The following is a 12,234-nucleotide window of genomic DNA, read 5'->3' as shown; positions in this document are numbered from 1 at the left end:
AACTGCGTGGATGGAACTAGAGGGTATTATGCTAAGTGAAATCAGAGAAAGACAAATACCATATGACTTCACTCATGAAGAATTTAAGATACAAACAGAAGAACATAAGGGAAGGGAAGCAAAAATAATATAAAAATGGGGAGGGGAACAAAACATGAAAGACTCTTAAATATAGAGAACAGACAGAGGGTTGCTGGAGGGGTTGTGGGAGAGGGCATGGTGTAAATGGGTAAGGGGCATTAAGGAATCTACTCCTGAAATCATTGTGGCACCACCATATACTAACTAACTTGGATGTAAATTAAACAATAAATAAATTAAAAAATAAATAAATACCAGTTACAGAAAAATCGAAAAGCAAATGTATGACTAATGAAGGCAAACAGTCTTATAACCATCGCCAGATCAAGAAGTATAACCCAGAAGCCATGTCCCATGCAAATAACTATACCCTCTCTCCCCTATAATTAACCATTATCCCTGTTTTTATAGTAATCACTTCCTTGCATTTTTAAATAGTTTTATTACCTAAATGTGCATCCTTTGGCACATTTTAGTCTTGTCCATTTTTTTAAAAAGTTGAGGGATGCCTGGGTGGCTCAGTCAGTTGGGTGCCCGACTTTGGCTGAGGTCGTGATCTCACAGTTTGTGGGTTCAAGCCCTGTGTCGGGTTCTGTGCTGACAGCTCAGAGCCTGGAGCCTGCTTCAGATTCTGTGTCTCCCTCTCTGTCTGCCCTTCCCCTGCTCATGCTCTGTCTCTCTGTCTCTCAAAAATAAATAAAGTTTAAAAAAAAAGTTATCTTTTATATATAGATTTCCCTTCTGTCCCCTTATTTTCCTTATACTTTAGTTGTTGAAACTAGGCTATTTGGCCTCTGCAGTTTCCCACAGTCTAGATCTTCTTGATTTCATACTCATGTGCATCTCAGTATCTTCCTGTTTTCGGTGTTTCGTGTAGTTTGGCAATAGGATTCAGTGGCTTTGTAGACTGGTGTTTGATCCTTGGCAAGACTATAGATGATGTGTGTTCTTCCATTGTCTCTTTTTTTTAATGATGGTAACACAACCAGTGTTTAATGGTTATAACTCTTAATTTCTTGTGAGTTGCAGTTAGTGTTATTCTAACTACTGGCACTATTTTTATATAAAGACACTTTCTCTCTTTTACTATTTATTTACCTGCAGGTACAGTTCCTATAAGAAAGCAGGATAACTGCTTGACCCCTTTCCTTTTGTTGTGAGTGCTATCATGGAGTTTTGGTTTTGCTGTGTAGTTGTTCTCTTTTTATATGGGGATTTGGAGAGTTTGAAAACTATACTGGTATTGCTGTTTTCCCAGAGTCCCCTATAACTGGTGTGTGTGTGTGTGTGTGTGTGTGTGTGTGTGTGTGTGTGTGTGTTACAGTCTATTTGAAATAAATTTATATGTCTTATAAAATCTGTAGATTCCCCTTCTGTATCTATCCTCCCCCCTAACTCCCCTTCTCTCTCCCTCCCTCCCTCTTTTTTTCCCTTACAGATTTTTAATTGAAGAAATCACTTTATGTATCCTAAAGAGAAAGCCTAAAGAGTTTGCTTACTGGGGCACCTGGGTGGCTCAGTTGGTTAAACATCTGACTCTTGGTTTCGGTTGAGGTCATTATCTCACGGTTCCTGAGATGAGCCCCTCACGTCAGACTCCATGCTAAACAGATTGGGATTCTCTCTCCCTCCTTCTCTGCCCTATTTCCTGCTCACACTCATGTGTACTCTCTCTCTCTCTCTCAAAATAAATACACTTAAAAAAAAAAGTTTGCTTATTGCATCCCTGTAGTGTAATTTAACTTGTTCTTCTGTCCTTGGTATTACCTTTAAAGTGGCAGTTGGATCTGAAGTCTTTATCAGATTCCAGGTTCACAATAAAGTTATATATTAAGAACAAACACTGGATAGAACAGCTCAAAGGAGAGCAAATACAGAAACAGAAGCACTGGAGTGAAAAAACTCAAGTTGAAAAGTTGACTTTGGCAAATAGGCAAATCCATAGCAACAGAGAGTAGAATAGTAGGGGCTAGGGAGTGAGGTATGACTGTCAGTGGGTACAGCATTTCTTCTTAGGGTGAAGAAATTAGATTGTGGTGATGGTTTCATAATTCTTAAAAACCACTGAATTGTATACTTTAAAAAATGGAATTTATGGTATGTCAATTATATTTCAATAAAGCTGTTATCTTTAAAAAAGGAGCTTAGATTTAAAAACAAAGAGGAATACCTAATCCTTTGAGACTGATAGGAAGAAGGTTGGCATGGTACACATGCTGATAAGTTTGTAAGTGACCTATCCTATAAGCTCACTTACAAAGTGAGACTTGCATATTTAACTATCTATTTAATATATTGATTGGGAAATTCTCTTGACATGTCAGACTCTGTATCATTGCTGACCAATAGAAATGTGATTTTTTTTTTAATGTTTACTATTTTTGAGAGAGAGACAGAGCACTAGCAGGGGAGGGACAGAGAGAAACACACACAGAATCCGCAGCAGGTCCCAGGCTCTGAGCTGCTAGCACAGAAGAGCCTGATACAGGACTCGAACTCATGAACTGTGAGATCATGACCTTAGTGAAACTCGGACGCTTAACCAGCTGAGCCACTCAGGTGCCCCACAATAGAAATGTAATAGGAGACACATGTGACTTTTAATTTTATAATAATTAAAAAAATAAAAAATATGACATTAATTTTTTAAAGATTTTATTTATTTATTTTTAGTGTCTGGATAATTTTTTTTTTAATCCAAGTTAGTTAATATATAGGGTAATAATGATCTCGGGACAAGATTTTATTTTTAATCTCTACACCCAACATGGGGCTTGAATTCACAAACCCAAGATCAAAACCTGCGTGCTCTACCAACTGAGCCAGCCAGGCACCCCTGAAGTTAATTTTTATATCTCTTATTTAATCCAGTGTATCTAAAATATTATATTTCAGGGGCACCTGGATGGCTCAGTCAGTTAAGTGTCTGATTCTTGATTTTGGCACAGGCTATGATCTCATGATTCATGAGTTTGAGCCCCATGTCAGGCTCTGTGCTGACCGTCAAGAGCCTATTGGGACATTCTCTCTCTCTCTCTCTCTCTCCCCCTCTCCCTCCCTCCCCCGCTCACCCACAATCTCTCTCTCTCTCAAAATAAACCTTAAAAAACAAATAAAATAGGGGCGCCTGGGTGGCGCAGTCGGTTAAGCGTCCGACTTCAGCCAGGTCACGATCTCGCGGTCCGTGAGTTCGAGCCCCGCGTCGGGCTCTGGGCTGATGGCTCAGAGCCTGGAGCCTGTTTCCGATTCTGTGTCTCCCTCTCTCTCTGCCCCTCCCCCGTTCATGCTCTGTCTCTCTCTGTCCCAAAAATAAATAAACGTTGAAAAAAAAAATTTTTTTTTAAATAAAATAAAAAATAAAAACAATTTAAAAAAAAAAAAAAAAATATATTTCAACATTAATTAATGTAAAGGTTACTCAGATATTTTACATTGATTTCTCATACAAGCTTTGAAACTCAGTGTGTATTTGATACTTAAAACATATCTCAATTCAGACTTCCCAGATTTCAAGTGCTCAGTAGCTGCATGTGAGTATACCTAGGTATTGGACTGTGCAGATGAGCAGGTTTAAAATGGAACTCATGAACTTGTTCATGTCTCCTTGATCTCAGTAAATGATGCCTCTTCCTGAGGGTCATTCTCTTATTTCCCTCTTTCTCACCGTTCACATCAGTCACTTCCTTCTACTGATTTTTATCTTTAAAATTTATGCAAAGCCGTCTCTTCTTATCCAGCCCTACCAGTTGCCCCAGTTTCAGGACTTGATATTTCTTGCCTGGCTTGCCTCTCAACTGTTCTTCCTGTCTCTGCTCTTGCCCCTCGTAAGTGCATCTTCTACTTTGCAGCCAGAATCTCTGCCTAACTAAAAATCTCACTGTGTCACTCCCCCACTTAACACCTTTAATGTCTTCCCAGTATTTCAGCAGTAGTCTGACCACAGTGAATGGCCACGTGATTCTTTGGGAATTTGGGAAAAAGAAAGTAGATATCCTTACTTCATTCTTTTAAAAAATACATTTAGTCTATTTCTTAAGGTATGTAACACAGAACATGTAAATAATTTATAAGTGAATATAATTATACTAGTGGAACATGATCAAGTGCATGTTTATCTTTGTGGTGATGCTGCTGGTGCTGGTGCTGGTGTTAAGAACACTTAACATGAGATTTACCACTAACAAATTTGTAAGCGTACATTATCATTGACTACCGACACTAGGTTGTGTCAGCAGATCTCTAGAACTTGCTCATTTTGCGTAAATGAAACTTTATACCTGTTGAGCAATTCCCTATTTCCCCTTTCCTTCCAGCAAGCACCATTCTGCTCTTTGCCTCTATGTGTTTGACTGTGTGGGACACCTTATACAAGTGGAATCATGCATTATTTGTCCTTCTGTGACTGGCTTAGCATAATGTCCTCCAGGCTCATCCTTGTTTACTGCATATGGCAGGCTTTCATTCTCTTTTGAGGCCAAATAATATTCCACTGTATGTATAAACCATATTTTTTAATCCATTTATCTACCTATGGACATTGAGGTTGGTTCCATATCTTGGCTATTGCGAATCATGCTACAGTGAATAGGAGAGTGCAAATGCCTCCTTGAGATCCTGATTTCAATTCTTTTGGATATATACCCAGAAGTGGGATTTCTGGATCTTATGGAAATTCTATTTTAAATATTTTGAGGAACCTTCATACTTTTTTCATAGCAACTGTACCATTTTCCATTTGTAAAAGGGTGCTAATTTCTCCATATTCTCACCAACACCTACCTTTTGTTTCTGTCAATTTTTAAAAATAGCCATCCTAACAGGTGTGAGATAATACTTCATTGTGGTTTTGATTTACAGCTTTCTGATGATTAGCAATGTTGAGCACCTTTTCATATAGCTGTTGGCCATTTGTGTGTTTTCTTCAGAGAAGTTTCTATTCATGTCTTTTGCCCATTTTTTAATTTGGATGTGTGGGTTTTTTTGTTAATGAATTGTTGGAATTTTTTAGATATTTTGGATATTGACCCCCTATCAGATAAAGGGTTTGTAAATATTTTCTCCCATTCCGTACGTTGCCTTTTCATTTTGTTTATTGTTTTCATTTGGCTTTTACCCCAGCAAGTCTTCCTCCTCTAGGTTAGATGAGGTGTCCCTCTTCCTAATTCCCATGAACATTGTAAGTAACTGACGTGGCACTTACCTTACTATATTGGAATTCTCTGTCCTTTTAGGTCTGTTTTGTCTTTCTCCCGTCTGCCAAGACTCAGTACTGAGAGAAAAGATTTTGCCTCAATTGTCGTTTGTGTGCTCTAGTCCTTATTCCAGTTCTTGGCATATAGTTGGCACTCAGAAATTAGTAGAATTAAATTGAACCCCTGAAAATGTTAGTAAGTTATCAAAGTTTGGGCCTAGGCATTAACCAAACTTAAAGTAATTGAAGACTTAGATCTGTTATTAATAGTATGACCTCTGTTTGAAAATTTAGTAGATAAATGAAACTGATGAAAGTGGTACTTTTAATTTTAGGTGAAATAGAACTGTAGCATACATAGAATACCAAAAGGTAAGCATGTAAACTCTACTAGGCTAGGCAGTGTTTTTGTCTGTTCCTTTCATGGATTTATTCCTAGTGTGTAGAACAGTACCTGGCACATAATAGTAAGTTACTGGTCAGTAAATACTTGTTGATAAATGAATGATGTGTGTAGAAAAGCACTCTAACTTCATACTTTATTAAGCTTGTAAGGCAAAAGCATTATAAGTTTATATATAACATTGTAAGTTCAAAAACGTTTCTTCATTTCTAATTCAGTTTAAAATTTACCACTTGAGGGGTACCTGAGTGGCTCAGTTGGTTAAACGTCCGACTTCGGCTCAGGTCATGACCTCGCAGTTCACAAGTTCAAGCCTCACATCGGGCTCTACGCTGACAGTTCAGAGCCTGGAGCCTGCTTTGGATTCTGTGTCTCTTTCTGTCCCTGCCCCTCCCCAATTCACGTTGTGTCTTTCTTTCTCAAAAATAAATAAATAAACAAAAAAAATTTTTTTTAATTCTTTAAAATTTACCACTTGAAACAAACATCAAATTACTATATTCTCACATTACTTTATATTTTTGTAAAGGAAGTCTGGTGTATAAATATATTTTTCTCTTTTAGTAAACGAAGCAAAAAAGGAGATAAAAATGGAAAAGGCTTGAGACATTTTTCCATGAAAGTGTGTGAGAAAGTTCAGCGGAAAGGTACAACATCATATAATGAAGTGGCTGATGAGCTGGTATCAGAGTTCACCAATTCAAATAACCATTTGGCAGCTGATTCGGTAGGTAGATCATTCCCTTGACGTTGATGTGATGAGTGATGAAACAGTGTATCTCTGGGGTGACTATGTCCTTGATTTAAGGACTCGGACAAGCTAGGGAATCCCCAACTCCTTTACTTGAGGGTTTCATATTGTCTTCTGGGGAGTTCTTTTGTTGTTGACTTTTTGTTTGTTTTGTTTTAGAAAGGATTCTTTTATTATATACTTAAACATGAAGATGAACATGTATTTTTAAAACGTAGTTTTGGGGGTTACAAAAGAAACGTTTATATTTGAATGACTTTGGAGATGTTTCTGAGTCCTTTGGTGTTTCTTTGTGTCCAAGTCAATCAGAAAATTTTGTCTTGTTTTTAATTGAAAAAATAATACATGAACATGTCTATTAAAAACTCAGTTGTGGGCACTTGGGTGGCTCAGTAAGTTAAGGTTCCAACTTCGGCTCAGGTCATGATCTCACGGTTTGTGAGTTCCAGCTCCACATCGGGATCTGTGCTGACAGCTCAGAGCCTGGTGCCTGATTCAGATTCTCTGTCTCCCTCTCTTTCTACACTCCCCCACTTACACTCTGTCTCTCTCAAAAAGAAATAAGCATTAAAAAAATTTCTTTCTCTCTTAGATTCAGTTTGGTGTTTTATATATTCTTAGGAAATCTTCCATTTCATTCGTGTTCTCAAAATTATTTGCAGGGGCACCTGGGTGGCTCAGTCAGTTAAGCTTCCGACTTCACCTCAGGTCATGATCTTGAGGTTTGTGAGTTCAGTTGTGTCTCCCTCTCTCTCTCCCCCTCCCTGGTTCATGCTGTGTCTCACTCTCTCAAAAGTAAATAAACAGTAATTTAAAAAAAATTTTTTTTAATTATTTGCAGTTATTTTTCCCAACAAACCATCTCTTGAATTTGTACTGACCCTCCTGTTTTGCAGTTAATTTCTTTTTTTTAATCTTCATTTAATATTCTCTTCTCTTTCCTGAAGTTACTTTTGTTACTTTTCTACCCTGTAGACTCTGATGTATACTTTATTTACTTTTATTATTTTTGTTTAGTAATGAAAATCTTTATGGCTGTGACTTTTCCTTGTGCGCTGCTTTAGCCATATCCCATTGATTCTGATATAATGTTATACTTTAGATATTCTGCAACTTTGGTTTTAATTTCCTCTCTGACCTAAGAATGGCATTAGAATTTTTATAGTTCCAGGTGATAGGGAATTTTGTTTGTTTGTCTGAATTTTCACTTTTATTACCTGTGTTCAGAGACTGTGAGTGGAACTATTTATATTTTTTGGATCACTTTGAGATTTTTCTTGTGAGCCATTAGATGTTTCTTTTCTCTGGCATCTGTAGAGAAGATATATGGCATTCTGATTCTGAGTGAAAGTGAAAGTTCTCAAAATGTTCTACAAGACCCTATGTGACCTGGCCCACCATTACCTCTCTGATCTCATCTGCTACTATGCACCATCTCAGTTACTACACTATAGCATACGTAACATTTCTTTCATTTTTCTACAAACTTTTTTTTTTTAACATTGATTTTTGAGAGAGAGAGAGAGAGAGAGAGAGAGACAGAGCATAAGCGGGGGAGGAGCAGAGAGAGAGGGAGACACAGAATCTGAAGCAGGCTCCAGGCTCTGAGCTGTCAGCACAGGGTCCGACGTGAGGCTTGAACTCACAGACTGCAAGATCATGACCTGAACTGAAGTCAAAGTCTTAACCGACTGAGCCACCCAGGCGCCCCTCTTTCATTTTTCTTAATTAAAACAAATCCGAAATGGATATTGAATTCAATCAAATTCTGTATAATTTCCTGAAAATTTAGGAGTTTTACACTGGTCATGAATGAGATTGGTGGGTTTTTTATTTTTTTGTTTTGGGGTGACTATGCCAGATATGCTCCTTATCAGACTATTACACTTGCTATTTCTTTTGTCTGAATCTCTTTGCTAAGGAACCATATGGTTTTTCTCCTCCAGTTTTCACTCAGATGTCACTGTACTGAGGCATTTTTTCTTAGCATGTTTCATCATCAACATTTTTACTAACCATCCCTATCCCCACCCCTGAATAGAAGCAAGGGTTGGGTTTTTTTCTCTTCCCTTCTGCATTATTTTTTTTGATAATTTGGAAGATTTGTAGTCTTTAGTTCTTTAGTTGATTATCTTTATGACTTTAAGTAACTTCAATATTTTATTTCTTTTGTTTGTTATCACCTGTACCAGTATGTTGATTATAGAGAGGAAAAAGTTAATATATTTATATGTACTATATCTCCTATTTTTCCTCTCTACCACAGGATTCAGATTGACTATATTCGTGATAATTGTTAAAAGAATAATATTATTATGGTTGTTATTATGACTTTAAATGAATATATTGTGCCAAACCTCTATTATTACTTAGTTCATCTGTCTGAATAGTTCATCTGTGTTGAATCCCAAACCCTTTAAAATATCAAGGAGAACATAAGCAGACTTAATTTGTTGCCTCTTCCTCATATTTTTTACTATATTATTGTTATTTCTTTTTTTTTTTAATTTTTTTTTTAATGTTTATTTATTTTTGAGACAGGGAGAGACAGAGCATGAACAGGGGAGGGTCAGAGAGAGAGGGAGACACAGAATCTGAAACAGGCTCCAGGCTCTGAGCTGTCAGCACAGAGCCCGATGCAGGGCTTGAACTCACGGACCGCGAGATCATGACCTGAGCTGAAGCCCGATGCCTAACAGACTGAGCCACCCAGGCGCCCCAATATTATTGTTATTTCTAAAGTGTCAGAATTTCAGGGTTTTTTTAAGTTTATTTATTTATTTTGAGAGAGAGAGAGAGAGAGTGCGCGCACAAGCTGGGAAGGGGCAGAGAGAGAGACAGAATTCCAAGCTGGCTATACGCTGTCAGCACAGAGCCCAACATGGGGCTCAAACTCACGGTCCATGAGATCATGACCTGAGCTGAAATCGAGAGTCAAATGCTTAAGTGACTGAGCCACCCAGGTGCCCCTACAGTGTCAGGAATTCTAATATTTACACTCAGTTCTATAACTTTAATCTCCTATTTATATAAGTTTAGTTCTGTACTTAAATGGATTCAGTGTACTCCAGCATCCTTTATTATCATGGCATTTGATTGATTGGATTTTGTTCTTAGGAACTGCTTGTCCACAATAAAATGGACTTTTTCCACAGTCTAAGTTGAAACAGTCTCTTTCACTGAGAAAATCTTGCTGCCATTAAAAACAAAACAAAACAAAACAAAAAATCAGCTGAAGTAAACTGTGTTTTAGTGCTCTATGTAATGATGTTTTGTGCAAGTTCCCTGTTTTCATTGTAGACTAGTAACAGTTTGCAGATCAGTACTAGTCCTTGGACCACATACTTGAAAGCACTGTTCACCTAGAGCTTGAAACATGCATTCTTTTCAGAGTCTAATATCCTGCCAGACAATGCAGGGTTTCAGCCCACTTTAACATTACCCCTCTGATATACATACTGTTGTCATGTATGTTAGTTCTATATATATTCTTGATTCCACAAGACGCATTGTTTTATACAATGAGGTTAATTGAGATATACCCACAGATTTACCTTTCAAGTGGTCTTCATTCCACATACTGTGTCTCCAAACTCCCATCTTAGATCCTATCCGTCTTTATTCTGCTTAAAGAAGGCCCTTTAGTGTTTCTTAATTTAGATCTGTGGGTGTCATAATCTTTATTTTTGAGATTGTTTTATGTTTTAGATTGTTAGGAAGTATCTTTATCTCTTCTTTACTTTTGAAGGGTATTTCACTGGCTATGGAATTCTTTAAGCACTCTGAAGGTACAATAATAATAATATTAGTTAAATATCTTAATATCCTGTGACTATATCTTAACCCTTGAAGTTTATCACTCATTAAAAATTATTTTTTAGCAGGCCTATGACCAGAAGAATATTAGGAGAAGAGTTTATGATGCTTTAAATGTGCTAATGGCAATGAACATAATTTCAAAGGAAAAAAAAGAAATCAAGTGGATTGGCCTGCCTACCAATTCTGCTCAGGAATGTCAAAATCTTGAGGTAAGTGAGCAAAATCTGTTTATAGATAGTAGTTTGCTTTATTTTACATAAGAGGCATTTTAATTTAGAAATACATATAATATTAAAATATTTCTAATTGTACATGTATACTATGCCTTTTTTTTCCTTTTTTTTTTAAGCAGACTCTTCTGTGTAGGATTTTAGAACTAGAAGGAGATTTAGAAAGATGTATAGTTTGACTGAATTCCTGATGAAACTGAGGGACATAGAAATTAAATGACTTGATTTTTACTGTTTCTTAGAGAAGATACTTACTTTATTATAGTTTAATTCTGAGCACTCTATACAATAGATTTTTGATAATTCATGAATAGAAATAATATTTGATGAAATGCTTGCTGTATAGATCCCCCCCCCCAAAAAAAATAAATAGGATCAAACTGGCTGTTCACTTCTTGTGTTTAAACTTTTATCTTTGATGCATAGGGGCACTTGTACCCCAATGTTTATAGCAGCACTCTCAACAATAACCAAATTATGGTAAGAGCCTAAATGTCCATCAACTGATGAATGGATAAAGAAATTGTGGTTTATGTACACAATGGAGTACTATGTGGCAATGAGAAAGAATGAAATATGGCCCTTTGTAGCAACGTGGACAGAACTGGAGAGTGTTATGCTAAGTGAAATAAGCCATACAGAGAAAGACAGATACCATATGTTTTCACTCTTATGTGGATCCTGAGAAACTTAACAGGAACCCATGGGGGAGGGGAAGGAAAAAAAAAAGAGAGAGGTTAGAGTGGGAGAGAGCCAAAGCATAAGAGACTCTTAAAAAATGAGAGCAAACTGAGGGTTGATGGGGGGTGGGAGGGAGGGAAGGGTGGGTGATGGGTATTGAGGAGGGCACCTTTTGGGATGAGCACTGGGTGTTGTATGGAAACCAGTTTGACAATAAATTTCATACATTTAAAAAAAAAAAAAAGTAAGAAAAAGAAATAAATAAATAAACTTTTATCTTTGACCCTAGAATCCGTAACAACCAGATGGTATTTCATTGGTATCTTTATCACAAAGGATACAATGTTCAGCTTGCATGAATTTTGGGATGATGTTTGCAGAAACATTTTTATTCCATTAACTTTAATCATTATAGAAAATCTGTCCTATATGAGCATGTGCCCCAACCTACTGATTTTAAATTGGTTTGACATAATTGTACTATCATGGCCATAAATTGAGGTTACCTATAGTTTCTGGAGATAAATATGGTCAGTTTCATGTTTTTCTCCATCCCTTTTTCCCCTCAGCAAATCAAAACTTATTTGGTATTATTATACTTGTAGATGGAGAAATTAGACATTCATCAAAAGTTATGGGATGTTATACATACACTACAGTGGAAATGACCTCTCTTTCTCTTTCTCATGCAGTGGAATTTGAGGATCATTTTTATTGCCAGTAATATTAAGCTGATAACAAAGACTCAATAAGCAAAAATCTTTTAGCAGTTCCTGCATGTTTACCCAAAGATTATATGAGACAAAAATCTCTGACCCCAGGAGCTTTCATTCTGATAAAAGGAAAAATAGTCAAAAGGAGTTACCAAAACTGATTGATTACTCCTGTGAAAGACATATGTACAGATGCTCTGGAAAGGGAGATAATGGAGGGCTTTTCGAAGGAAAGAAGAAAATTGCTGAGCTCAGTTATGAGGGAGATGTAGGTGTTTGCCCAGAGGCTTAGGGCAGGGAGGGCCTTCCAGAGGCCCCGCATGGGCTGTTCACAGCTGGGTGTGAGCAGAGTGCAGGCAAGGCTA

The 12,234-nt window shown here is 37.0% G+C and overlaps 1 protein-coding gene across 8 annotated transcripts in view; it reads left to right on the top strand.

The window, feature by feature from the left end:
• TFDP2 (transcription factor Dp-2) overlaps nucleotides 1–12,234 on the top strand; it is a 174,100-nt gene that overhangs the window by 138,993 nt on the left and 22,873 nt on the right. For 7 of the 8 annotated variants that reach the window (XM_025913428.2, XM_086674437.1, XM_086674440.1 and 4 more), the window contains 2 exons: nucleotides 6,240–6,402; nucleotides 10,308–10,454. In XM_025913428.2, coding sequence (XP_025769213.1) covers nucleotides 6,240–6,402; nucleotides 10,308–10,454 — 310 coding nt within the window. The remainder of the gene's footprint in view (nucleotides 1–6,239; nucleotides 6,403–10,307; nucleotides 10,455–12,234) is intronic. The other variant, XM_025913427.2, reaches the window with a different exon arrangement.

Source organism: Puma concolor, chromosome C2, assembly GCF_028749965.1.
Source record: "Puma concolor isolate L17-30 chromosome C2, mPumCon1.1.hap2, whole genome shotgun sequence".
In the NCBI taxonomy this organism is placed as follows: domain Eukaryota; kingdom Metazoa; phylum Chordata; class Mammalia; order Carnivora; family Felidae; genus Puma; species Puma concolor.
Note: the sequence above shows the minus strand (reverse complement) of the source record. Positions and strands in the feature narration are given on the sequence as shown.